Source organism: Prunus mume, linkage group LG4 (genome assembly GCF_029339155.1).
Source record: "Prunus mume cultivar Tortuosa linkage group LG4, ASM2933915v1, whole genome shotgun sequence".
Classification (NCBI taxonomy): Eukaryota; Viridiplantae; Streptophyta; class Magnoliopsida; order Rosales; family Rosaceae; genus Prunus; species Prunus mume.
Genome location: NC_142701.1, coordinates 3,677,891 through 3,704,380, shown reverse-complemented (window position 1 = coordinate 3,704,380; position 26,490 = coordinate 3,677,891). Strand labels below are relative to the sequence as shown.

At 39.0% G+C, this 26,490-nt stretch overlaps 2 protein-coding genes across 8 annotated transcripts; one reads left to right on the top strand and one right to left on the bottom strand.

The window, feature by feature from the left end:
• Nucleotides 1–16,557: 16,557 nt before the first annotated feature.
• On the bottom strand, nucleotides 16,558–22,753 carry LOC103328400 (uncharacterized). 7 transcript variants are annotated; one of them, XM_089050320.1, is made up of 11 exons: nucleotides 22,324–22,753; nucleotides 21,872–22,042; nucleotides 21,421–21,606; nucleotides 20,554–20,739; nucleotides 20,116–20,301; nucleotides 19,687–19,872; nucleotides 19,272–19,442; nucleotides 18,798–19,033; nucleotides 18,465–18,690; nucleotides 17,890–18,066; nucleotides 16,558–17,080 (listed from the first exon to the last, which is right to left on the bottom strand). In XM_089050320.1, exons 1-11 carry the CDS (start codon nucleotides 22,604–22,606, stop codon nucleotides 16,743–16,745), a joined length of 2,346 nt encoding a protein of 781 aa, XP_088906446.1. In that variant the 5' UTR covers nucleotides 22,607–22,753; the 3' UTR covers nucleotides 16,558–16,742. The 7 variants fall into 7 exon arrangements, with proteins under 7 accessions (XP_088906446.1, XP_088906443.1, XP_088906445.1 ...); XM_089050317.1 differs by having other exon boundaries at nucleotides 21,857–22,042; nucleotides 22,324–22,742; XM_089050319.1 differs by having other exon boundaries at nucleotides 16,558–17,071; nucleotides 21,857–22,042; nucleotides 22,324–22,742.
• Nucleotides 22,754–24,548: 1,795 nt separating this feature from the next.
• Nucleotides 24,549–26,248, top strand: LOC103328399 (zinc finger CCCH domain-containing protein 2-like). Its single transcript, XM_008230789.2, is given in 2 exon segments — nucleotides 24,549–25,284; nucleotides 25,287–26,248. Coding segments are annotated over 2 exon segments (1,287 nt in total). The 5' UTR covers nucleotides 24,549–24,641; the 3' UTR covers nucleotides 25,931–26,248.
• Nucleotides 26,249–26,490: the final 242 nt, after the last annotated feature.

The window sequence follows — 26,490 nt, the reverse complement described above, 5'->3', positions numbered from 1 at the left end:
GCAATTTAAAGCCAATTTGACATGTACTAATACCCATCTTCTGCATGTGTCGGTCTAGATGAAGCTGACTCATAGGCTTTGTCAATGGATCTGCTATGTTGTCTTCTGATTTCACCTTGAGTACGCTGATTTCACCATCAGCAATATTCCCTGACTATGTGAAAGTGCATCTGTTTGGATCTTTGATGAGACCTTGGTTCCTTGGCTTGTGTTATAGCCTTATTGTTGTCATAATATAAGATAACTGGCGACTCAATGCTTGGAACCACTTCAAGTTTAGTAATGAACTTCTTCATCCAAATAGCTTCCTTTATTGCCTCTGATGCAACTATATACTGTGCTTCAATCATAGAGTCTGCAATAGTGCTCTGCTTGCAATATCTCCAACAAATTACCCCTCCGTTCAATCTGAACACATATCAAGAAGTGGATTTCATATTCAAAATTTGTGTCTGTGTATCTATCCTTTAGCAATTATGGATTCCCTCTATAGACTAGGAACATGTCCTTGGTCCTTCATAGCATTCTAGTGTTCTAATCCTAGGTTCAATTGATATCTGCTTGTGATGCTCACAACGTAGTTGATATCAGGTCTTATGCATAGTATGTCATATATTAGACTCCCAATTGCAAAGGCATATGGGATGTTGCTCATTTGCTTTACCTCCTCTAGGTTTAGGGCTCATATTCTTAGATAGGTGGATACCATGTCCAATTGGTAGAAAACCCTTCTTGGATTGTTCCATACGGAATCTTCCGAGTACCTTATCTACATACAAGGATTAAGATAGTTTTCTCGATCTATCTTTATATATCTTGATATCCAATATGTAAGATGCATTACCCAGATCCTTCATTCAGAAGTCTTTGATAACCATAATTTCACCAAGGTCAACATGCCTGTGTTGTTTCCAAATATTAATATGTCATCTACATATAGTATGAGGAATACGACAGTGCTCCTACTTGCCTTCTTGTATACACAAGGTTCATCTCCATTTTGATTAAAACCAAAAGTCTTGATTGCTTCATCAAAATGAATATTCCAACTCCTTGAAGCCTCCTTCAATTAATAGATTGAGCTTTGAAGCTTGCATACTTTCCCTTCTTCATTTTCATATATGAAGCCTTCTGGTTGATCCATATAGATCTCTTTGTGAAGGTGGCCATTCAGAAAAGCCGTCTTTACATCCATCTACCATATTTCAGAGTCATAATATGCTACTATGGTGAGAAGTATCGAGATAGATTTTATCATTGCTAACAGAGAGAAATTTTTTTCATAGTCGATCCCTACTCTTGGTCTATAGCCTTTAGCTATTAATCCAGCTTTGTAGGTCTCTACCTTACCATATTAGCCCTTTTTCCTCTTGAAGATGCATTTGTTTCCTATTGGCACAATAACTTTGGGTGGATCAACTAGAGTCTAGACTTGGTTGGGATACATAGAATTTATCCCAAATAATTAGTTAATTACTTAATTAATTGTGAAATTATATTTTTGCCCTTAGGAGTAGGGGCACTTTAGTCACTTTTTGTTTCGGAAAGATTTTGAGAATTGAGTAGCGTTTTTGCTTAGAGCTAGTGAATATGAGTCCGTAGACATGTGACACGCTCAATTTTGATTTAAAACGAAGGAGTTATGATCTACAGAAATGCAGTGGCACAACCGTAATTTTTGAGAAGTCAGATTTTAAAAAGCTAGAACATTTTCTTCTCTGTCATCTCTCTCTCTCTCTCTCTCTCTCTCTCTCTCTCACATAACAAGCCAAAACTTTGGCTGGCTATTTATGGCGAAATTGGTCCCAAAAGTTTCATATCGACATCCCCTACCTAATCCAACCCTTTTCGCAACTTGAAAACCCAAGAATTTTGAACTGGAAAGACTGGAAGTGTCGACGATTTTTGAAGTTTCTGATGCCGTTTCAGGCAACTCCAACCACGGAATCCGATGCATGATGTATGAAACTTCACCTAATTTTTGTGCTATACCTGTTTATGAAATTGGTTTAGGTTGATTTTGGGAGTTTGAGAGAGTGGGTTAAAAACCCTATAATTATCGATAGTTTGATGGTTTTCCGGCCACTTCCAGGCCAAATTGGAGGTCTGTGCAGTTATGAAAGATGCTCCCCTAGTCGTGCCATTGGTATAGGTTTTGTCTGTTTTGGTTGAGATTTTCCTTTGCCAAAATTTTCTCAAGACACTCAATTGGTGGTGGCGCGTGGCGACTTGTGCTCCTTGTTTCGATGATTTGTTTTCAGACTTGGAATGATCCTCACATCATCCTGAGCACAACAGTATGCTTGGATTTGAATATGGTTATCGTTTAACTATATAAAGAATATTGCGCCTATTATGCAATATTTGGGTTCGATAGGTTTGGACCGTTCGATTGGTTCCAATTTGAAGTATATTATTCCATGTACCTCTAGGATTATGTAGGAACTTGTGGATCGAGAATTGGTTTTCCAGATATTCCAAATCAATGATTTTAAGTAGGCGAAAGGAACGACGTCTGATCGTACAATTGGCTTAGATCCGACCGCTCGATCGAGACCAAATCTTTGGAACTTGATCAGTAGAATTTGTTGGACCTATAAGAACTTTCGGATTAGAAATATAAGGTCATGGACCCCCCGGGTCCGATTGACCAATATGGAAAGTTTGACCATTCAGTTGACGATGAGTCTTCTGAGGCCGTCTCATCCTTCAGGAAGTGCTGGAATGACCCTTTAACCTTCTTAAGGGTTAGGCACACTTTGAGACCCGGGAACTAGAGTGTTGATTTAAAGTTTGCTTTGGGTATGTTAATTAATTAAGTCTATTTATTCTCTCAAATAGGTACCCAGGCGCAATGTATCGCTCAGGCTGAACTCGCTCACAGTTGAGCTAGCTTTTGACTTGTTGTGAGTGGACTTTGTTTTCAAATGAATATTATTTTCATATTGGCAAGTGTATGCATAACTATGTTTTGGTCGGGTTTGAAATGTGATTTGATTGGAAATTGGTTTATTTGGGGTTAATGAGATTAAGGGATTTCCAGGAATTATTTATTTATTTATTATTATTATTATTAAAGTATATGGATTTGGGTTTCGGACTATGGTGATGTTGGATTTGGGATTGTGGTTATGTTTATGAAATTGGATATATTTTGGAATATGAGATTTATGTGGTTACACACCATTTGTTGTACCTTCCCCTAGTTCGTTATGGAAAAGATGATGGAATTGTGGAAAATAATTTAAGTTGATGTTTGGGACCCATCAGGGCACACATATACTTTTGGGGAGATGGGTTAGGATGTTAGTCTACGCATATGACTGGTTGGACTGCTCATCCCTAGCCACATGTATGATGCAGGATCCCGACATGTGGTTGAGAACAAACAATCCCCGAGTTGGATTGTTTCCCCTGGTACATATCTTGTTGTGGTGAATGTGTGTGCATGTCTATATGTATATGTATACGGGTATATGTGGATTTATTTCCAGGTTGAGGTTTCTTGGGCATCTGCATTGAGAGCACTCTGCACAGGTATGAACATTTGAAATGAATTTCGGAATTGAGATGAGATATTTGGAAATTTATTGGCTTATTGTATTTTTACAAGGGTATAGTTACGGGAAAAAGGATTTTGGGTTTTGATGATTATATTTCATATTAATGGGTTTACTTTGGTGGTGTTGAATTTACGGTTTTACAATAAGGATTAAATTAACAAGTTTACATTATTTTCTAAAATGGAGGGGTTATTTATGTTGAATATAACTGGTGTTTAACATTTGTTTTCGTCCACTCACATTTTCTGTTTTGCGCCCCCAAGTTCTAGATAGCTGAGGTCAAGACGAGACCACCACGTCGAGGCATTATCGATATCTGCTCTGTAGGAGTGTGCTATTATCACTGTACATTTTATTTCTCCCCGGGTTGTAAACTTAATCTTTAGTTGTTCTGCTTGCTCGTTTGAGTTTGGGTAGAGGGCATGAAGCCCATTTGAATAGTATTAACTGTTGTGCATGCTAGAAGTTGGGTTTATTCAAGCACTTGTTTGCAGGTAGTGTAATTGGGAAATGTTTCAATTACAGGGGAGACTGCTGAAATTTCGGTAGATGTCTTATTGTCTACAATTTAAATTGGGGCTAAGGGCTTTTTGGTAAAGCTGGTCCGTCATGGGTTAGATGTCAGACGGGAAGCAGGGTTTGTCATGGATTTAGAGGAAAAATTCGGGGCAGGTCCTATCAATTACCTTTGTGTAGGTTTCAGAATCTTCAATATAATCTCCCATGAGAAGAATATGTTGTAAACTTAGATACCTTTCTAGGGCTCTATTGATCCTTTCAAACCTACGTAGAGGTTGGGTAAGTGTGGGTACAAGGACTGGATTGTCAACTGGATCAGAGACTTGAGGTTCTTAAGGCTCTTTAGACTTTTCCTTGAGCTCAACCTTTTACACACATGTGCCATCCACTACAAATTCATTTTTAAGGAATCTTGCACGTCTTGCAACAAACACTTTTTGTTCTTTTGGATCGTAGAAGTGGTATCCCAAAGTTTCTTTTGGATACCCAATGAATCTACACATTTCTAATCTAGCATCTAGCTTGCTAATGTCAAGCTTCTTGACATAAGCTGGACAACCCCAAATCTTAAGATGATTAAGACTTGGCTTCCTCCCAACCACATTTCATATGGAGCTTTGGGCACGGATTTGGAAGGTACTCTATTTAGTAGATATGTCATAGTCTAGAGTGCATATCCCCAAAAGGATACTGGTAAGTCAGTATAACTCATCATTGATCGGACCATGTCCATCAGTGTTCGATTTCTTCTTTTAGAGACACCATCGAGCTGTGGAGTTCCAGGTGGAGTCCATGAGACAGGATGCCACATTTTTTGAGATATTCAAGGAATTCAGTATTTAAGTATTCTCCTCCTCGATCTGATCTTAAAGTCTTGATACTCTTTCCTGTTTGCTTTTCCACTTCATTCTTGAATTCTTTGAACTTTTCAAAGGCCTTAGGCTTGTACTTCATTAAATATACATAGCCCAACCGAGAGTAATCGTCTGTGAACATGATGAAGTAGGAATAGCCTTCTCTTGATGTAGTAGACAATGGTCCATACACTTCAATGTGGATTAGTTCAAGAAGCTCAGTGGCTATATCCTCTTTTCCTAAAAAAGGTAAGTTTGGCATTTTGTGTTGTAGACATGATTTGAAGGTGGGCATAGGTACTAAACCCAACGATTCATGGTATCCACGTTTGACCATCCTTTGAATTCTATCTTGGCCAATGTGTCCTAACTTTAAGGGCCAAACTTGAGTCGAATTGACTTCTTCTCTAGGCCTCTTAAGTCCTGGCTTTTCCATGTCTATTAGATAACTATGCTATTTTCCATGTTATGTATTTGGTAGAGACCATCGATCATAGTACCATTACATATGATTCAACTCTCTTGATGCAAAGAACATCCCATTCTGTTGAATGTTATAGTGAAATCTTCTTTTAGCAGTACTGAACCAGATATTAAGTTCTTTACGCAACTTGGAAAGTGAAGACAATCTTTAAGTTCAAGTGTCTCTCCATGTGGTAGCTTAAGGAGGAAAGTGCTTACTACTTTCGTAGAGATTTGGGAACCATTTCCGACACATAGCACTACTTCCCCTTTTGACAACTTCCTTTCATTTGCTAGTCCTTGCAATATATTGGAAACGTGTCTGCTATCTCCTGAATCCACTATCCAGGTTGAAAGGACCCACCTAGAATTCCCCCTTGGAATCTATGACAAACACTCTCCCTATCCGACACCAGGCATTTGTCAACCCAAATTACAAAAATAACCTTCTTGCCCTAATTCCAAAGCAACTTTAGGGTTTGACTTCTACTGGAAAATTGACATAGTTTCCCTTGAAAATGGTTCTAAAACTAAAAACCTACTAACACAGCAAAAACAATTTAATTCTCCATTGATAGCAAATGGTATCCATTAAGCAGGGGAAAATAGTTCTATACGATCCTTTTCTATTTCTTCTATGTTGTAGTGTTAAAACCAAAAAATATTTATTGACAAGTACAAAGTATAAACCACACACCAATTATCAAAAGTTTTAATGGGCTTTCAGCCCCCCTTTACCAACATAAATAAGTCAGCAAAATCCTCTTGTCATAATTGAACATAACAAAAAAATCTTAAACTTCCGGCTGCACCTAGGTTAACCTAGATTGCTTACGTACCCTTACTGAGGGATCAAGCCACGTGTAGTTCTTTCTACCAAAAACCACAATTAAGATAATACATAAATATTCAAGGTAAAACCAACAATAAAATTCTAAAATCATTTTTCACTTAATTTCAACAAGCTATAAACTGAATGTCATGTCTTGAAATTATGTACCTAACTATTCAATTAGTTTATCATTGTACATCCAAACACATATGTAACCACACATTTAACCTGAAAGCCATATCTGCGACCATCCGCATAGTGCATATGTCCTGCAATCACCCACCAAGGGGTTTATGGGAATACTATCAAATCTAAAGGCAAACGGGGAAAGAGAAAACAAGCCAACCACCTATGTAGACAAGTTAGGCAGGTGGCTAGGGATTCTGGCCAACTCTGTGCAGATAACATGAGCAGGGTGGCTAGGAATATCCTGTTAACTCTACAAAACATACCAGTAATGCACTGTTATGCACATATGTGTACCCCAAATATAATTTGTCAATTCCATAGACAATCCGTCAATTCTAAGCTTAGAATTCTAAGTATTACACATGTGGAACGGTCCACTCCACATGTGTGGCACATCCTCGCATAACTCATGGACAAATGGCCAACCTAAGAATGCAATCCTAGTAGAACTCAGGAAGATATACTCAACCTGAGAATGCAAATTCTAGAGGAACTTAGAGAGATATACTCAACCTGGGAATGCAAATCCTAGTAGAACTCAGGGAGACATACTCAACTTGAGAACAAAAATCCTAGCCCCATAGAGTTTGGGCTTCCCGATACTCGTGGGGCAATGTTATACGTGCGTAGACAAAGCCCAAGGCAACTGAAGTGTCCGAAGACAATCTGAAGGAAATTGGGGTGTTCGAAGACAATATGAAGGCAATCATATGTCCGACGACATTCTGAAGGCCACTGTATGTCCAAAGACATTTTGAAGGCAATTGTATGTTCGAAGACACTTTTATTTCCCAAAGGCAACTAGGATGTCCAAAGAAATCAATATTTCTAAAGGCATTCAGGATGTCCGAAGACAAAAATATTCCTAAAGGCAACCATATTTCCGAAGGCAGCACAATCCAATTTCAAACCGTTTAACACATATATAAAAATAAATATAGATATATCATGCTTGGAAAGTAAAAGCGATTGAACAATAGTTCATGAACAGTTAATAAAACTCTCATAGCATAAAACTATTTTAAAATTAAACAACCAAACCACAAACACCTCCTAACCAATTGGTCCCAATCGGGCCGACGAAGCCCACCATCTAGGTCAATTAGGCCCGCAAGGCCTAGAACCTTTGATTTCTGATCCAAAAGCTCCTATTAGTCCAACCAACAAAGTCTACTAAACAAGTCCTGAAGGTGTGGTCTTGATCGAGCTGTCGGATGTAAGCCAGTCGCACGATCGGACGATAATTGTTTACCTAACCCGAGAATCATTGACTCGAAGTATTCGAGACACTGATTCTCAATCCATAAGTTCCCACAATATCCTAGAGGTACATGGAACAACATAACTAAAATTGAAACCAATCTAACGATTCGAACCTATCGAACCTAGATATCGCACAAAAGGTACAATATATGTTCGATAGTCAAATGGTAACCAACTTCAAATCAGAGCATACCGTAGTGCTCAGGACGACGTGGGGAACATTTTAGGATGAAATGGGTTGCCACCCACCGCTGGCAGTGGTATGTGTTTTGAGAAATTTACGACAATCGAAAAATTTCCAAATCGCTGGTGAAGCCCTATACCAACACAATCAAACTTACAAGGGAAGAAATTTTTGTTCTCATACCCAAAAAGTGGCCGGAACGGGGTAAATCACGGCCGAAATCATTGGCCAACTTTGGGGTTAAAATTCAATCTCTCAATCAATAAAATTAACCCTAACCACCTCTGCAATCAGCAAAAGCATGAAGAGAGGATCAAAATCCATACCTAGATCAACGTCAACAACTACCATAGTCATTGGAAATGGCAATGGAAAATGTCGAACGCTCTCTACCTTTTAGAGCTCACGTCGTCACATGGATGGGCTGGGTGGGCTGCGCTCTGGCCCTGACGAAATACCTGACCTTGGCCGGTCATTTTCTTACTTGTCTTGTCCTCACCAGTCACCGGACAACACCATGGTGGCGCCAACAACACTATCTAGAGATAGGAGGAAAAGGTTAGGGGGAGAGAGAGAGAAGGAGAACTGACGCGTATGTGGGTGTTGGGGTCTTTTTCTTTCGAAGGCTCATCCAAGTTTTGTTGATTCTTGGATCGCCATAGAGTAATGAATGAAGACTTCATTGCCCTTTTGTCTGAGTTATGAGAACTAGGCCCAAAGTATCCCGAGGGAGAAGCAAGTCCTAGGGGAGTACTTTGTTCTTCTTCCAGCGGCTGCGTGTTTTGTGTTGATGTTTCCAGTAGCTCGACGAAGAGTTGAAGATGACTTGCTGATGTTGATATGAGATTATATGGGCTTGACATGAGAGCTTGGAGTGTGGGAGCTAAAGACCCACAAGTTTAGCAAATGAGAATGCATGTGCTTGGCTTGGTGTTGGATATATTTGAGTTTGGCGTTGATAATTTGTTGTGTGTGGCTATAGCTATGAGGATTTAAGAGTTTCAAGAGAAGGAGGATGGAAGGAAAAGCTTGAGGTTTGAAGGCTATGGTGTTTAAAGCTTGGAAGGAAGGAAAAGCTTGGAGCTAGGTGATGCTTTATGGATTTAAGAGAGTCAAGAGAAAGAGGATGGAAGGAAAAGCTTGAGATTTGAAGGCTATGGTGTATAAAGCTTGGTAAGAATGAAAAGCTTGGAGCTAGGTGATGTTTTATGGTGGTTGGTGGCTGTGGGATGCTTGCAGCAACCGAGTGAGGGAGTGTTGGCTGAAGAAAAATTGGTGCCCTTTTGCTTGAGCCATGAATGCCAATTTATAGAGGGTGAGGGTTTTCCTTTATTTCCAATAGGTAAAGGGAGGTGCTGGAACCAACCTATTTCCAGTGGTTAAAAGGGAGCACTGGGGCATACTATTTTCCAGCATGTAAAGCTAGGTACCATAAATTGATTATTTCCTATGGGTAAAAGGAAGCACTGGAAACTACTTGTTTCTAGTGGGTAATATGAAGTGCTGGAAAAGGCTTGTTTCCAACGGGTAAAGCTAGGTGTTAAGGCCCAAAAAAATCCACGGCATGGCCCAAATGAATTCTCAGCCCAGGCAATACTTTATTGAGAAAAAACCCGACTTGAAGCACACAAAAGTTCGCCATGCACGAGTCACACTCCACGTGCCATGCCAAAGAAATAATCTATCATGCTAGGGATCAAGATTAAGATTATAAAATGCATTATCTTTGCAAATCCATGCTAATTATCCCGTCGAGCATAATAATTAAAAGCATGCCAAGTGATAAGTCATGCCAAGCGACATGCCATGCCAAACAGGAAATCATTATTACACTCCCAACCACGCTACAAGCCTAAGTGGGCCCAAGCCACTCAAATGCCCGGGGCTTGCTTGAGTGGGTTGTGGTATAGATGGTACTAAATTGTCATGAGGCCTATTGATGGACCGAGAAGTGGAGGTTTCGGGTTGCTTAAGAGCCTCGGAACCCAAGCCCATTTCTTAGGCCCAAACATATGGGTGAGCACAAAATGGGAAAATAGTTCAACTAAAATAGCCCAACCAAAAAGCCCAACCAAAATGATCCACTAAAATTAACCCATATAGCCCAATGTTAGATGAAGATAGCCCATTTTTTTGGAAGGTTGACTTGCTACTTTAAAGGCCCACACAATTGGAGGTAAGAAGCAGCAAAAGCATCAGCCCTTTTGCTAAAAGAAACAGAAGCCACGTAGGGAGCAAAGTGTCCATATATGTAGAGCTGCTGGAAGGCTCTAGCACATGGGAAGGAACAATTTCCAAGCACAAAACACCCTAAAAAAACAAAGGATATTAACATGCAAGCTGCCAGGAAGAGAAGCACTCTTCGAACCCAGCATATATACCCCAATTCCTTCCCCCATCAGACCTGGCCATAGAAAAGAAGAGGAAAGAAAGGAAGAAAATGGCTGAGAATGGAAATCTCCCACTGAAACAGTCGCGGAAAAGGGGCCTTGAGCTCCAAAATATCTATGATCTTGTGCAAATAGGCAGAGTAAATGTTACCAAGATAAGGAAAGTCAAGGAAGGACATGAGAAAGGAAGGGAAAAGCTTGGCCAAAATGGGTAGAAGCCATAAAGGTTTCTTAGGAAGTGATGGTTTCCAGCGCCTATAAAATGAGGCCTCTTATACCCAACGAAATCAACCCACGCCTGAGAGCAAGCTTCCTCTCTTGCCTGCAAAAGCCCAAGAACCTCGTGCACTATTCACCCTCCTTCCCATTTTCTTCTTTTGGCAAGCTGCTGGAAAAACAAGGTTCTTTCTTTTCCTCTTCTCAGCCACATCTGCTTGCAAACCTCTTCTTCCTCACCTTAAACACTCCTTTTTCTCCCTAGGAAGCCATATTTCCTTTTTGGTGCTCAACTCATGCTAATTTTGCTTCCATGCCACATGCCTCTCATGTCAAGCTTAAAAGTTTATCTGTAAGCATCAAGAACTCATCTGTAAGCAGCCTTTATTTTCGTTGGTGAAGGTAACTAACGCCTTCCTAAGGCTCTACTCCCTTTCAAGCCTTTGGGGCTTGATTTTGGAACTCAGACACAGGAGGCAATTTCTCTTTACGGCTGCCCCATTTGCACGAAAGAAAAAGCCCCTACACTAGGTATTTGGACAATGACTATTTCCTATGGGTAAAATGAAGTGCTTTAAAAATATCTCATTTGTTCACCCACATTGGAGAACTCTAAGTATTGGGCTTGGACTTTGTTGCTCCCAAGTAGCTAGCCCAAAGTCTCCATTATCCAAGAGCTTCCGTAGGCCTTGTGGACCTCCATAACCTTCCACACCACAATCCCTCATGTAAGCCCCGTAAACCACATGACTTGGGTTCATGTGAGCTTGATAGGTGATCGGCATGGAAAAATGCATTATTAGTTTGGCATGACATGTACACTATTTTTATATTTATTTAATAAATTAAATCGCAAAATACAGCTTGGATTAACGCATGACCGACATTATATATTATATCGGGCTTTTGGGCTTCCCGTGACTTTTTGAGCCTCAACAATGGGCTAGCTTGTCCTACTTTTTAAAAAAAAAAATATATTCCAATTTTGAAATATTTATGGTTATGCCACCGCACTTCTATTGATCAAAACGTCATGGTTTTAACTCTGATTTGGGCCCACCACATATCTACAAACTTGTGAGCTCGAGCCACAAAAGAAGAAGCTTGATCCTAAAATGATTAGCTGCGATTTTATTGTTTATCTTGCAAGGTCAAAGGGTTTTAGATTTTACTGTCCAAATTATTGTACCCAAATTGTTAAGACTAGCTTTACAAAGTTGATAGAGCAAGAGGAGAATGCCACTGGGATTAACAATTTTATTTTTGAAGAAGAAGGTGATATAGCTGTGATCGAGAATGATGAATAAGACATTACACCCTTGATTCCTTTAAGTGAAACTACATTGGAACCTCCTCAATTTGAAGAACCAGTGGATCAACAACAACAACAACAAGCTATCAAAAATCTTGAGCCAGATAATCAACAAGAACCAGTGCAATTGAGGAGATGTGACAGACCAAGAAAATTCATAGCAAATTCAAATTATGTGTATTTACATAAAACAGATTTTGACATTAAAGATGAAGCTGGTTCAACAAGTTTTAAAGAAGCTATGGAGAGTCCGAATGCGGACAAATAGAGAGAAGCAATGTTGAATGAACTCTAAAGCATGAAGAATAATCAAGTATGGGAATTGGTTGAACATCACAAGAGCCAGAAATTGGTAGGCTTGAAATGGGAGTTCAAAACAAAGAAGAATAAGGATGGAAAAATTGAAAGATTTAAGGCTCGATTGGTAGCAAAAGGATTCACCCAAAGTGAGGGAATTGACTACATTGCGACGTTTTCTTAAGTTTCCGTCAAAGATTCTTTCCCTATAATTATGGCATTGGTGGCACATTATGACTTGCTTTTACATCAAATGGATGTAAAAACTGCCTTCTTGAATTGTGAGCATGAGGGTTTGCAAAGGAGGGAAAAGAGAATATGGTTTGCAAACTTGACAAGGCAATTTATGGTCTGAAGCAAGCAAGCATGAGGTGGTATTTAAAATTCCATCAAACTGTCTCATCGTATGGTTTTGAAGAGAACATAACTGATCAATGCATTTATATGAAGAAGTGTGGGAGCCGATTTATTTTTCTAGTGTTGTATGTCGATAATATGTTTTTGGCTACAAATGATCACAATTTATTGAAGGACACTAAGGAGCTACTTTCAAACATTTTTGAGATGAAGGATTTGAGAGAAGCTGCCTTTGTGTCAGGCATTGAAATTTAGAGAGATAGAGCTTGAGGTCTACTAGGCTTGTCACTGAAAACATAAATTGAAAGGGGACTCAAACGTTTTGACATGAGTATGTGTTTTGAACAGAAAGTTCCGTTAGCTAAAAGATATTTGAAGAAGGAGCATTGCCCCAAGAATAATTTCTACCATTTTGACTATTTAACTGTTTAAACTTATTATGCATTTTGTTTATGTATGTGAGTTTATAGTCTCTTTTGAGATACTATTGTTTTAATAACATTGCAGATTGACTTTTGCTAAGTTATAAAGGTGTATGTGTACTGAAAAGAATAAAGATTCATATTACGGATCAATACAAGTTAAGGTTCGTATTTGTAGGTGCTTCATGTGTTTTGAGATAGCATTATGTGATTATACATGACTTGTTTTTTATAAAGGAGAGCAGTTCTTGTCTATAGTTCGTTTTGTCTAATCGTTTTTCTTTGTACCTTGACGGGAAGGACTTAACTATATTAATGTAACAACCCGGTCCTTAATTAATATTTAATTATTAATTTATTCTAATAAAAGACCACTATATCCCTAGAATATTTTAATGGTATAAAAGTTGACTTTTTGACCGAGAAGGAATTTCGAGATTTCAGTTATACCGTTGCATAGAACTCAGCGAGATGAGTCCGTAGACACGTAGTGGGCTCAAATCGGAGTTATAACGAAGGAGTTATGATTAAAAGAAGTTCAATGGTATAACCGTAAATATTTCGAACTTCAGTTTATACAAACTCAGAAATTTCTGGATTCGATGGCACGACCAGCCGACTTTGGGAGCTGTTTTCTCTCAGCTCCGACCTCCGATTCAGGAAAGACCAGTGCCAAATGAACCACGAAACTTCCCTCTTCCAGCCCCAGCCTTTCGCAGCCTCGATCCGCCGCCATAGTCACCCGAAACAGCCACGAAACAGACGGTGCTAGAGCAGTTTTGACAGAACTTCCAACCTTTCGTTCTCCGTCGTCCGCCACCAAATCAGACGAGTGAGGTATGGTTTTCTATCTATTTTTCATGCTCTAGCTTCTGGTTGGGTAGGATTTCAGAAATTTCAAGCGTAAATAGCCTCGATTTACGAGTTAGGTTTCACCGATTTTGAGAGCACAGTTCCGGCCAATTTCGGCCACTTTTTGGGGTATGTCTAAGAACAAAAGTTGTTCCAAATGGGGTGTTTTACCTAAGTTAGGAATTTGGGCTGGTGGTTCGGAGTTTTTTCGATTGCCAGAAATTGATCAAGCCACCCACGCATTGCCTGCGTGTGGCGGCGCGTGGGCAGATTGGTGGAGACCATATTCAGTTTTAGAATGATCCTTGTGTAGTCACGAGCGCGTAGGATTTTGCAGATCTCAATTTGGTTAACGTTTGAACCCCTAACGGATCTCGCATCTGGTGTAATTTCCGGGTTCAATAGTTTTGTACCATCGGATCGTAACCATTTTCAGATAGGTTAATCTAAATGTTCCCAGGATCGTATAGTATTTGACGGATCATAAAATGGAGTCCTGATACTCCAGAATGCCAACCCTAGAACTAGGTTTACAGAAATTCAGCTTACAAATCAGAATGTAAGAAAGAACTATGTGTGGCTTGATCCTCAAGAAGGTACGAGGCAGCCTACAATTATCGTGCAGCCACGAGTTAGGGCTCAGGTTTATGTTATTGTTTTCAGGGCATTTTGGTCATTTACGACCCACGGTTACCAGTGTCAGTTTTAAACAAGTTCGACCCGGATTCCAAAGTGGAATTTAGGTCAGGTCGTTTCAATTAATCTCACGGCCAATAAAGATTATCAAACTTTTGCAATACAAAAGCCTAGTGTCTAGTGCTTGATCTAGTGGGAGAATGTTATATTACTATTTAGATAGGTGCACTAGATACTAAGTTATATCAGTTTGATAAGAGTTTAGATTAAGTTATATCTTGAGGCCCAAGACTTTGTGAAATAAGGAAATTTTGTAGCCAATTAAAGGGGTCCTATGTATTTCGTTTTGCGTGAACTGTTGTTTAATGTACTTAGAGTGTTAGTCAAGTTCAGCTATTGGTGATGATTAGAGACGATTTGACCTAACCCTATATAAGCTTAAGACCTTGTTCTCATCAGACACGTTCTCTAACCCCTAATCTCATCATAAAGAGAGCTGAAACAGTTTCTAAGATAGAGCAGAAGCCTTAAGCCGTTCATGCTTTTTTGCTCCTGTTGTTGCTGCGTTGAATGAGTTCAGAGGTTGTGTACTCAAGAAAGATGGCACCATATTTGTCTTCTATATATTTCAACTTGTGTGAAAGATCATGGACACTTACAGAAATCTAACATGTAAGTTCAATGCTTTGCAAAGTTATCAATATATGCATGAGATGGCAAAAGAATTCTATCATGAAAATCTTACGTATTCATGCTCCACTCAAGAATGTAGTAATCTGGTGGTGAATTAGGAGAGGCCTCCTACTCAATTTTTTAAAATTAATGTGGACGGGCTTTAAAGACAGATGATAGTATGAGAGGACTCGGAGTTGTTATTAGAGTTGATTGCTGCAGCAGCCAAACCAGTGTGTGGCATGTTTACGGCCAACGTCACTGAATTATTTGCAACAAGATTTGGCCTTCAACTTGCTATGGACTTGGGTTTGCATCAACATATATATTTAGAGTCGGATGCACAAGCAGGTATACAGATGGCTTTCCAATGTGATGCAGACTTAAGCTACGAAGGAGTTTTAGTAAATGAAATTCAGGTTTTGGCTAATTCATTTCATAGTTGTTTTGGTTAGTTTCGAGCTCGTACTTATAATCGTGCGACTTATAGTCTTGCACGTTTTGCATTTTCTATTTCGGACCTTATAGTTTGGTTGGAAGACGGACGTGAATGGTTGTTTCTCATTATTAATGATGATGTTATCCTTGCTTCTTAATGCAATGTTATGATTTGGTTCTAAAAAAATATATATAATTTTGAGTACTTGTTCAGAAATTTATGTCATGTGAAATAGTTATAAATTGTATTTTTTATTACCTAATTAGTATGTCTTTTTTTTTTTAAAAAATGGTACTATCAGCCTATCAAACCAGAATCGAACTATCTGGTAACTGACCGTTCACAACAGAATTCATGAACGTGCCTAAGCCTAGATGACGGTTAACGGATTGAGCCATCTACCGTTCCGACTCGTGCCTAAGCCTAGGTAGATTAATTAGCAGAGGGGTAAAAAGGGAAAACAAAAATTCTTATTTATTAAGGCAATTAGACTCAACCTGAGCCCACCTTGTCCAACTCAAATGTGAAAAGAAAAAACAAAAACAAAAACCAAAAAACCATAATTGAACTTGAGTTTTACGTAGTCAAAATGAGGTCTCTGTTTTGTTCTTCCATCAAAATGAGAACTCTTGGGCAGTTTGCAGTGAACGAATTACGTTAGAGGAGAAGCTGTATGTGAGAGTTGGAGGAAATTAATGCACCAAAATTAATGTTGATTTCATGTCCATATGCAAATTACAAGAGAGAATTTTTCTCATTATGACAATTTTCTTTCAAGTGAGTTGGAGGCAAGTTTCCCTTTTTTTAACTAGACTATTTTTAACTGTCCTTGCTAGTAACTCTGTAGAATGAAAGAAATTATAATCCACTTTGTTGAGCCCTGAGACGGCAAAATTTTTAGGACATAAAAACAAGTCTTCTGCAAATTTTTCCAAGCACATTCAACCATTGCAAAATAGAGGCACAACGTCTTGGAGACCCATTCTACTTACCTAACCAGGAACATGCCTCAGTTCCAGTTCCAGGTATAAAACGAAACAATATTTTAATGGTTTCTTCAGCAGTGTATAATGAATGCAAAATCTCCATTGAGAAGAATTTCAAGCAAAGCACCACCATCAATATAGAACTCAGAAAGGCAACGGCCATAGTATATTAACAAACCATTCGCAGCTGAGTTCATGAATGTGTGCAAAGCAACAACATTACAAGCAATTTACTTTGTAAAACTATGGGCATCGCCCATTAAACTAGGAACTGAGAAAGCCTATATATCCGTTCCTTCAGCTATGCGACAAAGCAACCCACTTTTCATCACTCGTGGGCAGCACAGTGTTTCCCTCAGGAAATTTCATATCTGACTTGTATGGATAAACAGAAACCTTGTTATACATGCTCCTTTTAGCTGGTGGCTCAAGAGTATAGTCCATAGCTAAGTTAGTGGAGGCATCAGAAGGCAAAGTCGAAGAAGAGCCATTTCGGGACACAGAAAGGCTATAACTGTTTGACTCCTGTGCACGGCCATACAGAATGTCAGAAGATGAGAATCCACAGCTTGTCGTAAGAGCACCAGGTCGTGAAGATACTGTGGTAGGATGATGACTGTACCCTTCTTCATTTACTGACATCAAAGAAGATAAGGCCAATGATTTAAACATTAAGCTCTATGTACTGTAGTATTATTTTTATGGAGTACATAAAAAAAGAAGGGGGAGGATGTCCGAATATCAACATCTACTTTTATCAATCTTCATACTGTATTTCAATTCTGAGCTAAACCAATTGATGCTTGTTTGCATCTGAGCACTTCATGCCATAGCAGTTTCAAAGTATACATACGTATCCCAAAATCTTGAGCCAACACTCAATAACTCAGTTTTCTGGAATTATATTTTCAGCATCTATACTTGACAATGATCTATACTACATGTCGTCGAATAAACTGTATATTATTTGAATCAACACAATAGTTTGAATGAATGTGAGACTGACTAGAACATTCTTTGTGAGTGAAGTTAGATGGAACAAATATATCAGATAAAGAACGTCAAAAAAAATATATCAATTAAGCAAAAGGTAAATATTAATATTTTCACAACACAAATTCAAGTTGTGGGATAAAAAGAGTAGTTGCTATTCTCCTTATAACCAGAGCTCCTTTAGACATTTGAAAGCTTGGTTAAAAATATGTCATCTCTAGCTATCTATTTAAGACATCCTCTTATATCTTAGATGTAACCATATATGCTCAAATAGATTGTACATCTTTCTGTTAAACATCATATCATCATACAGATATAGTGCCTGGATTTAAAAGAATTTAACAATAAAGGACATGATCCTATCACAGACATTACGAGACATTATGGCAACGATAGTATAGAAATAGGCTTTAGGAAAACAAAAGAGCTTATGGGGGAAAAACAATACCACTATTCTCTGTCTGTTCCCCAGTAATCGCACTCGGACTTACGATCATGGGGGCGTTAGGCCTGCCTTGTTGTAAATCAGTAGCTAGGTTTGAATGAAAGCTTGAAGATAAGATCTCTGGCCTTTCTAGCCCCTTCTGAGCAGGGGGCCGGACCAAAGGGATCTTACTTGACTTACCTGAATGAGTGTGAGGATGTGTAAGTTTTTATTTCCCTAGATCATCAGATATTATTTTTGAATTAAAAAGGTCTTACTATGCACATCATGTGAGCATTATTTCATAAAATAATTACTGAAAATAAACATGAAACGGAAAGAACTCCATAAACCTAAAGGAAATATATCGCATGTACTTTGACTAACAAATGAATTGAGAAAACAAATTTACATAAATGATGATATTAAGTTTTATTTTATTTTACAAGAAATACAACTTTATGAGATAAAATAATAGAAGAAACTTAACCTCTTTTAAGCACTTACACTTCCTAAGAGACAACATCCTAATAAATAACAAAGAGTATAAATATCCTAGGGTAACACAAATTTGGAGCTAGTAAGTTGACGAAAAATACTCTTACGCTCTCTCAAGGTATGGTAAGCAACCTTTGCCGCACTCATCTCTGCCTGCTTCTTGCTTCTTGCTTCTGAACCTGTAAAAGTTTCTCCCTCTATCTCCACAGTTGAAACAAAAATTGGCACATGAACTTCGCCAGAATTCTTTGTGCTATAGACTGGCATAGAAAAACCTTCTTTCTGGATTAATTCTTGTAAAACGTTTTTGTATAAACCGATATAATCCTAGGGTAGGAAAAAGAAAACCACAAAGACACGAGATATATTCAGAGATGCTCTATACTATCAGAATATGGGAAAATTATGAAGAGAATATAAATAAAATTGGCCACCTCTTGTATTCCATTTGGCAACAGGGACATCAAAGCAACTTTTGCAACTGCATGTTCAGCTTCCTTCATTGTAGGAAGAAAATCTTGACCCTCATAGGTATGTTCATCAACTGTTACCCTACACTTGAAACGATTGGCATGAGGCGGACCTTCCCGCTCACAACTGTACACAGGTAGAAGAAGATTTCTCTTTTGTGCATAAGTCTGCAGTTGATTCTTGTACAAATGCTGTATATCTACATACCATATTGGAAGATTATAAGTTCTCTGTCATTCAATAACTTTTTGATAATCAAGACAAAGTTAAAACTATGTGCAGATGATAGAGAGTTTAAGGCATTATATACTTTATGTGCCATTTCTTTTTCACATATCCTTCAAACTCTGATTATAATTTCAACAGATTCTAAAAAAGCTAGCTCTACTATTAAGATGAAAATTTTTATTTAGGGGCTCAGTTCCTCCATCGATTACCATCTTCAATACCCAATGTGCTGCCATTCGCCTGAGAATTGCCACCTGATGCTATACCACTGAACTGAACTGGCACGTAAGAAGTTTCATGTGTTTCTTGAATCTTTGGTTGCAATGTCTGTTTTGTGTCATGTGTACCAGTCAAATTCGTGCCCACTGTTGAAGGAAGTGCTGGAATAATACAACCCATAAGATACATGAACTGATTCTTATAAGATCACATCAAGACAGAGAGTTTAAGGCATTATATACTTTATGTGCCATTGCTTTTACACATATCCTTCAAACTCCGAGCATAATTTAAACAGATTCTAAAAAAGCTAGCTCTACTATTAAGATTAAATTTTTTATTTAGGGAATCAGTTCCTCCAATCATTAATAGTAAAGAGAATGTGTCCAGAGAAAATTTTCTAACCTCTCAATCGATTACCATCTTCAATACCCAATGTGCTGCCATTCGCCTGAGAATTGCCACCTGATGCTATACCACTGAACTGAACTGGCACGTAAGAAGTTTCATGTGTTTCTTGAATCTTTGGTTGCAATGTCTGTCTTGTGTCATGTGTACCAGCCAAATTGGTGCCGGCTGTTGAAGGAAGTGCTGGAATAATACAACCCATAAGATACATGAACTGATTCTTATAAGATCACATCAAGACAGAGAGTTTAAGGCATTATATACTTTATGTGCCATTGCTTTTACACATATCCTTCAAACTCCGAGTATAATTTAAACAGATTCTAAAAAAGCTAGCTCTACTATTAAGATTAAATTTTTTATTTAGGGATCAGTTCCTCCAATCATTAATAGTAAAGAGAATGTGTCCAGAGAAAATTTTCTAACCTCTCAATCGATTACCATCTTCAATACCCAATGTGCTGCCATTCGCCTGAGAATTGCCACCTGATGCTATACCACTGAACTGAACTGGCACGTAAGAAGTTTCATGTGTTTCTTGAATCTTTGGTTGCAATGTCTGCTTTGTGTCATGTGTACCAGTCAAATTGGTGCCCGCTGTTGAAGGAAGTGCTGGAATAATACAAGTTACAACCCATAAGATACATGAACTGATTCTTATAAGATCACATCAAGACAGAGAGTTTAAGGCATTATAAACTTTATGTGCCATTTCTTTTTCACATATCCTTCAAACTCCGAGTATAATATCAACACTTTCTAAAAAAGCTAGCTCTATTATTAAGATGAAAATTTTTCATTTAGGGGATCAGTTCCTCCAATCATTAATAGTAAAGAGGATGTGTCCAGAGAAAATTTTCTAACCTCTCAATCGATTACCATCTTCAATACCCAATGTGCTGCCATTCGCCTGAGAATTGCCACCTGATGCTATACCACTGAACTGAACTGGCACGTAAGAAGTTTCATGTGTTTCTTGAATCTTTGGTTGCACTGTCTGTTTTGTGTCATGTGTACCACTCAAATTGGTGCCCGCTGTTGAAGGAAGTTCTGGAATAATACAACCCATAAGATACATGAACTGATTCTTATAAGATCACATCAAGACAGAGAGTTTAAGGCATTATATACTTTATGTGCCATTGCTTTTACACATATCCTTCAAACTCCGAGTATAATTTAAACAGATTCTAAAAAAGCTAGCTCTACTATTAAGATGAAATTTTTTATTTAGGGGCTCAGTTCCTCAATCATTAATAGTAAAGAGAATGTGTCCAGAGTAAATTTTCTAACCTCTCAATCGATTACCATCTTCAATACCCAATGTGCTGCCATTTCGCCTGAGAATTGCCACCTGATGCTATACCACTGAACTGAACTGGCACGCACGAAGTTTCATGTGTTTCTTGAATCTTTGGTTGCAATGTCTGCTTTGTGTCATGTGTACCAGTCAAATTGGTGCCCGCTGTTGAAGGAAGTGCTGGAATAATACAAGTTACAACCCATAAGATACATGAACTGATTCTTATAAGATCACATCAAGACAGAGAGTTTAAGGCATTATATACTTTATGTGCCATTTCTTTTTCACATATCCTTCAAACTCCGAGTATAATATCAACACTTTCTAAAAAAGCTAGCTCTATTATTAAGATGAAATTTTTTATTTAGGAGCTCAGTTCCTCCAATCATTAATAGTAAAGAGGATGTGTCCAGAGAAAATTTTCTAACCTCTCAATCGATTACCATCTTCAATACCCAATGTGCTGCCATTCGCCTGAGAATTGCCACCTGATGCTAAACCACTGAACTGAACTGGCACGTAAGAAGTTTCATGTGTTTCTTGAATCTTCGGTTGCAATGTCTGTTTTGCGTCATGTGTACCAGTCAAATTGGTGCCTGCTGTCGAAGGAAGTGCTGGAATAATACAAGTTACAACCCATAAGATACATGAACTGATTCTTATAAGATCACATCAAGAGAAAGAGTTTAAGGCATTATATACTTTATGTGCCATTTCTTTTTCACATATCCTTCAAACTCTGAGTATAATTTCAACAGTTTCTAAAAAATCTAGCTCTACTATTAAGATTAAAAAATTTATCTGGGAGCTCAGTTCCTACAATCATTAATAGTAAAGAGAATGTGTCCAGATAAAATTTTTAACCTCTCAATCGATTACCATCTTCAATACCCAATGTGCTGCCATTCGCCTGAGAATTGCCACCTGATGCTATACCACACAACTGAACTGGCACGTAAGAAGTTTCATGTGTTTCTTGAATCTCTGGTTGCAATGTCTGTTTTGTGGCATGTGTATCAGTCAAATTGGTGCCCGTTGTTGAAGGAAGTGCTGGAATAATACACCCATAAGATACATGAACTGATTCTTTTAAGATCACATCAAGACAAAATTATTGAATCCAAATATCCAATGCTCAGGAAAAAAAGAAAAGAGAAAATGATCCGTTATAAATTAAAGAAAATAGAAAAGAAAAAACAGAAGAAATTTATTTCCAATCAGCTACCAAACAGAGGATTAGATAGAAAAACATCAAGAAAAATAAGAAATAACAACTTAAAGCAACCAAACAGAGTATAAAGATTAAAGTTAAAACCCTACAACCCTTTTACCTGAGGAAGCGGGAAGAGAAGGTTGAGGGAATGAGGAAGGGCTGGGACTGCGATTGGTATGTCTGGGTTGCGGATCAGAGAAGTGAACGAAGGCAATTCTAGCGGCGTCGTTTTGGGCTTCCTTGGAGGACCTGAAGAGTTGCACCGAATCGAAGGCGACGCCGTTTATGGTGACGGAGGCTGAGAAGCGAGGGTTGTGGTCGAGGCCAAGCTTTGTGGCGTTGTACTCGGGCAAGCGCCATTTCCTCTGCTGGCACAGCTCCTGCAGCTTCGACTTGTACATCCTCTCTCTTTTGGTGTGTTGATCAACTGATGAAGCAATGGTGGTTGCTCTGTTTTGGGAAATTTGAAGAAGATGGAGATGGTACTATCACTATTTTTTCTTCTTGAAGTCGAGTGCTCTGCGGGTTATCTGAAAACAAATATTAGTACTTTGCGTTAAATAAATAGATTTACTTATTAATGAAATACATGTGACATAAATTATTCAACTGTTTCATCATCAGTTAAATTAATGATTAGTAAGGATGGGATCCATTTCGTACCATGACTTGCACCACGTGGACAAAAGCTAATAAACAAAATGTGCATTTTACTCACCCTTCGTAACATGGGTTTACAAAATGTGTTGTGCAAGAGTTTGTAGCTCAAATAATTCAGGATATTTATCTTTGCACCCGATTAGGGTGGAGGCACATTGTTTGATTTTTAGTTTTAGTGTATTCCATAAATATGATTCTTTATTGGTTTGATTACTTTGAATTGATTGTCCAATTTGTTTTGATTTATAAGAGATGTTTGTACTTGTTTCAATTTAAATTTAGTAGGATTATTCTTCAAACCTCATAAGACAGGAGCATTATAAATACACGGCTACATCATACATACGAGGAAATCCAATTTTGGCCCTGGAAACTCCTCTCTCTCTTGCCACTCTCTCTCTCTCTCTCACGTCTCGCCACCCTCACACATGGCTCCTCTCTCTCTCATATTGTAGAGAAAACTGACCTTCTCTGTTATTTTCGATCTTCTCAAGATCATATAACTGACTTATGCATTGATGACCTTTGACCAACACTCCTCAGTGGTCTATTTACTCTGATCTTTTTCGCAGGATCGTGGAAGATGAGAGAGAAGGAAGCGGAAGGGTGAAAAATCAACCTACTAATATTCCTGCGGAAATTTACTTGAACAATATATGTTTGGTATGCAGTTGCGGTTGGTTGGGGATGGGTCGGGCCTCGTCTGCGGTGGACAGGAAGCTATGACTGATGTTGTTTTTTTAACTAAATATTAAATATTTTTTAATTAAACAAATTGACGAAATTGAGGCATTGGAATGAATTTGTTAATTACTGCAAATATGGTGATCAAATTTGAATTCGAACCAAACCTCAGTGACAAAAAATGTAATTAACCTTTTTTTAAAAATGACATCAAGTTTTGGACGAACAATAAATGAAAAGTAGTTTTTTGGAAAATAATTTGAATCCTCAAAGGGTGTTCATGCAATTTGTGAAACCATAAGGAGTTGTGTGAAAGAAGTTAAAAATATGTGTTAGTGTAAACAACTTAGTTGACCCAAACTAAAAATGTATTTTAGAAATTACCCAATTGGTGGTCCGACCCTAAAGAAGGAATTTAGAACCTTTTTATGTCGATCATGATAGTCGGTAACCCAAAACGGAAATGACAAATTTAAGAAAAGGTTTTTTGTTTTTTGTTTGGTCGAAAGATTTAAGAAAATGTTAGGGTGAAAAATCCCAACACAGAGATTGGTGATATATATGACCATGTATTTTATTAGTACGCGTAAGGTGTAGCCCTCCAATCCCAACATTACCCAAACAAAATCCAAAAACCCTTTTTTTTTCTTTTCTTTTTTCTTCTGAGATATAAATTAAATGATGACGACCTCTTGAAGAAAAACAAAACAAAACAAAATAAAAAAGAAAAAGAAGAAGAAGAAAAAAGATGGAGGATGTCCCATTGAGGAAACACATAGCCAAAGTATTGCGTGCCAAGTGAACTGTGAAGCTGCCACATACCCCATTTTGCATGCTGATCCCAAATGCTATGCAGCCACGTATCTCTCTGCCCATCCCATGCCCTTCCTTTCTCCATCCTTGTCATCATCATCTCTCTCTCTCTCTCTCACTAAATTCTCTCCCTCAAACTCAAAACACCTATATAACCCACCTTGTTCCCCTCTTCATCAACACCACCACCACCACCTTCATTATCACTCTGCACACCCAAATATCTCTCTCTTTCTGACCTGCTATTTCCTGGAATTTGATTTGCACACCCAACGTAATATGACTAGTGTGTGCGCTGAGCAGCAGCACAAGTTCCACCCTTCCCACCAGCTCCTCTCATCCAAGAAGTCTCTCCACAACACCACCATTGACATCCCACCCAGAAAGCTCCTCACCCGCCGCACCCAAACCCAAGACTTCCCCTCCTCCTCTCCTGAGATGTACTCCCCCCGCTTCTCCACCGCCGACGAGGCCCTCCTCAGCAAGTTCCTCCCCTACAACGCCGCAGCTGACGACTCCGATGAAGACGACGCTAACTCTTCCGATCCCTACTCCTCCGACCACTTCCGCATGTTCGAGTTCAAGGTCCGCCGCTGCACCCGCAGCCGCAGCCACGACTGGACCGACTGCCCCTTCGCCCACCCAGGCGAGAAGGCCCGCCGCAGGGATCCTCGTCGCTACCACTATTCGGGCACCGTGTGCGCGGACTACCGCCGTGGGTCTTGCAGCCGCGGCGACAGCTGCGAGTTTGCTCACGGAGTGTTCGAGTGTTGGCTCCACCCGGCCAGGTACAGAACCGAGGCTTGCAAAGACGGGAAGCAGTGCAAGAGGAAGGTGTGCTTCTTCGCACACACGCCACGTCAGCTCCGGGTTTTGCCAGTTCAATCTTGTGCAGATCATACGGCGGCCGGGCTCTCCCCACTCCCAAGAAGAAGTACGGCCACCTGAGCAACTCCGTGGGCTCGCAGGGCTCGAACAAGTACTGCTGTCTCTTCTGTCACTCTGCCGTGACGACGTCGTCTCCAACTTCCACTCTGTTGGGTATGTCCCATTTGTCGCCGCCTCTGTCGCCAGCAGGTAACCACTGCTCGTCGGTGAACGGGTTTCATAATTCACCGGTTATGTCTCGCTGTAGCGGGTTGGGGTTGGGGTTGGATCAGATGCATGCAAGCACGGGCGGAATGATGAGCTACAAGGATGTGCTAGCTGAGCTGATGAGCTCTTTGGAAGCAGTGAAATTCAGTGAAGCTGCTGCTGCTTCACCTATTAACCCAAATGCGCCGCGGTGGGTTGATGTTTCATTCAATTCTACTGATGATCTTGATCAGCAACAACAGTTTATTCTTTCGCCGTCTACTCCGAGTCCAAGCAGGCCGTTTGGAGGACGTGGGATTAATTTTTCGGATGGGGATGAAAATGGCTCATCGAGAAAAAGCAGCTTGTTGGGTTTTGATGACAATTATTACAAGCCCAACAATATTAATGATGAGATCATCAATGGAGGAGGAGGGTCTGGATCTGGCTCCTCAGACCCTGATCTTGGATGGGTCAATGAGCTCTTGATGTAAAGGAAGACTCAGATCTGACTGCCATGGCGCTGTGATGATTTATATTATGTGCCACTGCCACAGAATAAAAAGATGGTGATCGATCCATCCATCCATCCATCCATCCATCTGCAAGTGTATATATTGCACCAGCCGTACATATATGTACGGGATTGGGTGTAAATTATTATTGCTTTTGATGTTATTGTGTGAAAATTTTAAGCATTGTTGTCGATTACTATGTTTGGTTTTGTGATGTTTGTTTTGTAAGTTGGAGAGGAAGTTAGAGAACAGGAATGTGATGTATGGATTTGGGATTCTTGAAGAGATTTTATTTCATTTCTTTCTTTATTTTTTGTTTTTCAATGAGTTAATTTAATTTTCTGCATATATATTGCGTGTCCAACCTAATTAGCCCTTGAGATATATGGGTTCGAAAATCATGCTTAAGATTAAGATTTTTTTTTTTTTTTATTGGGGTGAGATTTTGTGTGAATAGGTGGCATGGCGATTCATCATTAGCAACGTGGCAAGCATGCAGTACTTTTTCGTTTTTGGTCTGGCCTGATTTGAAGTTTTCA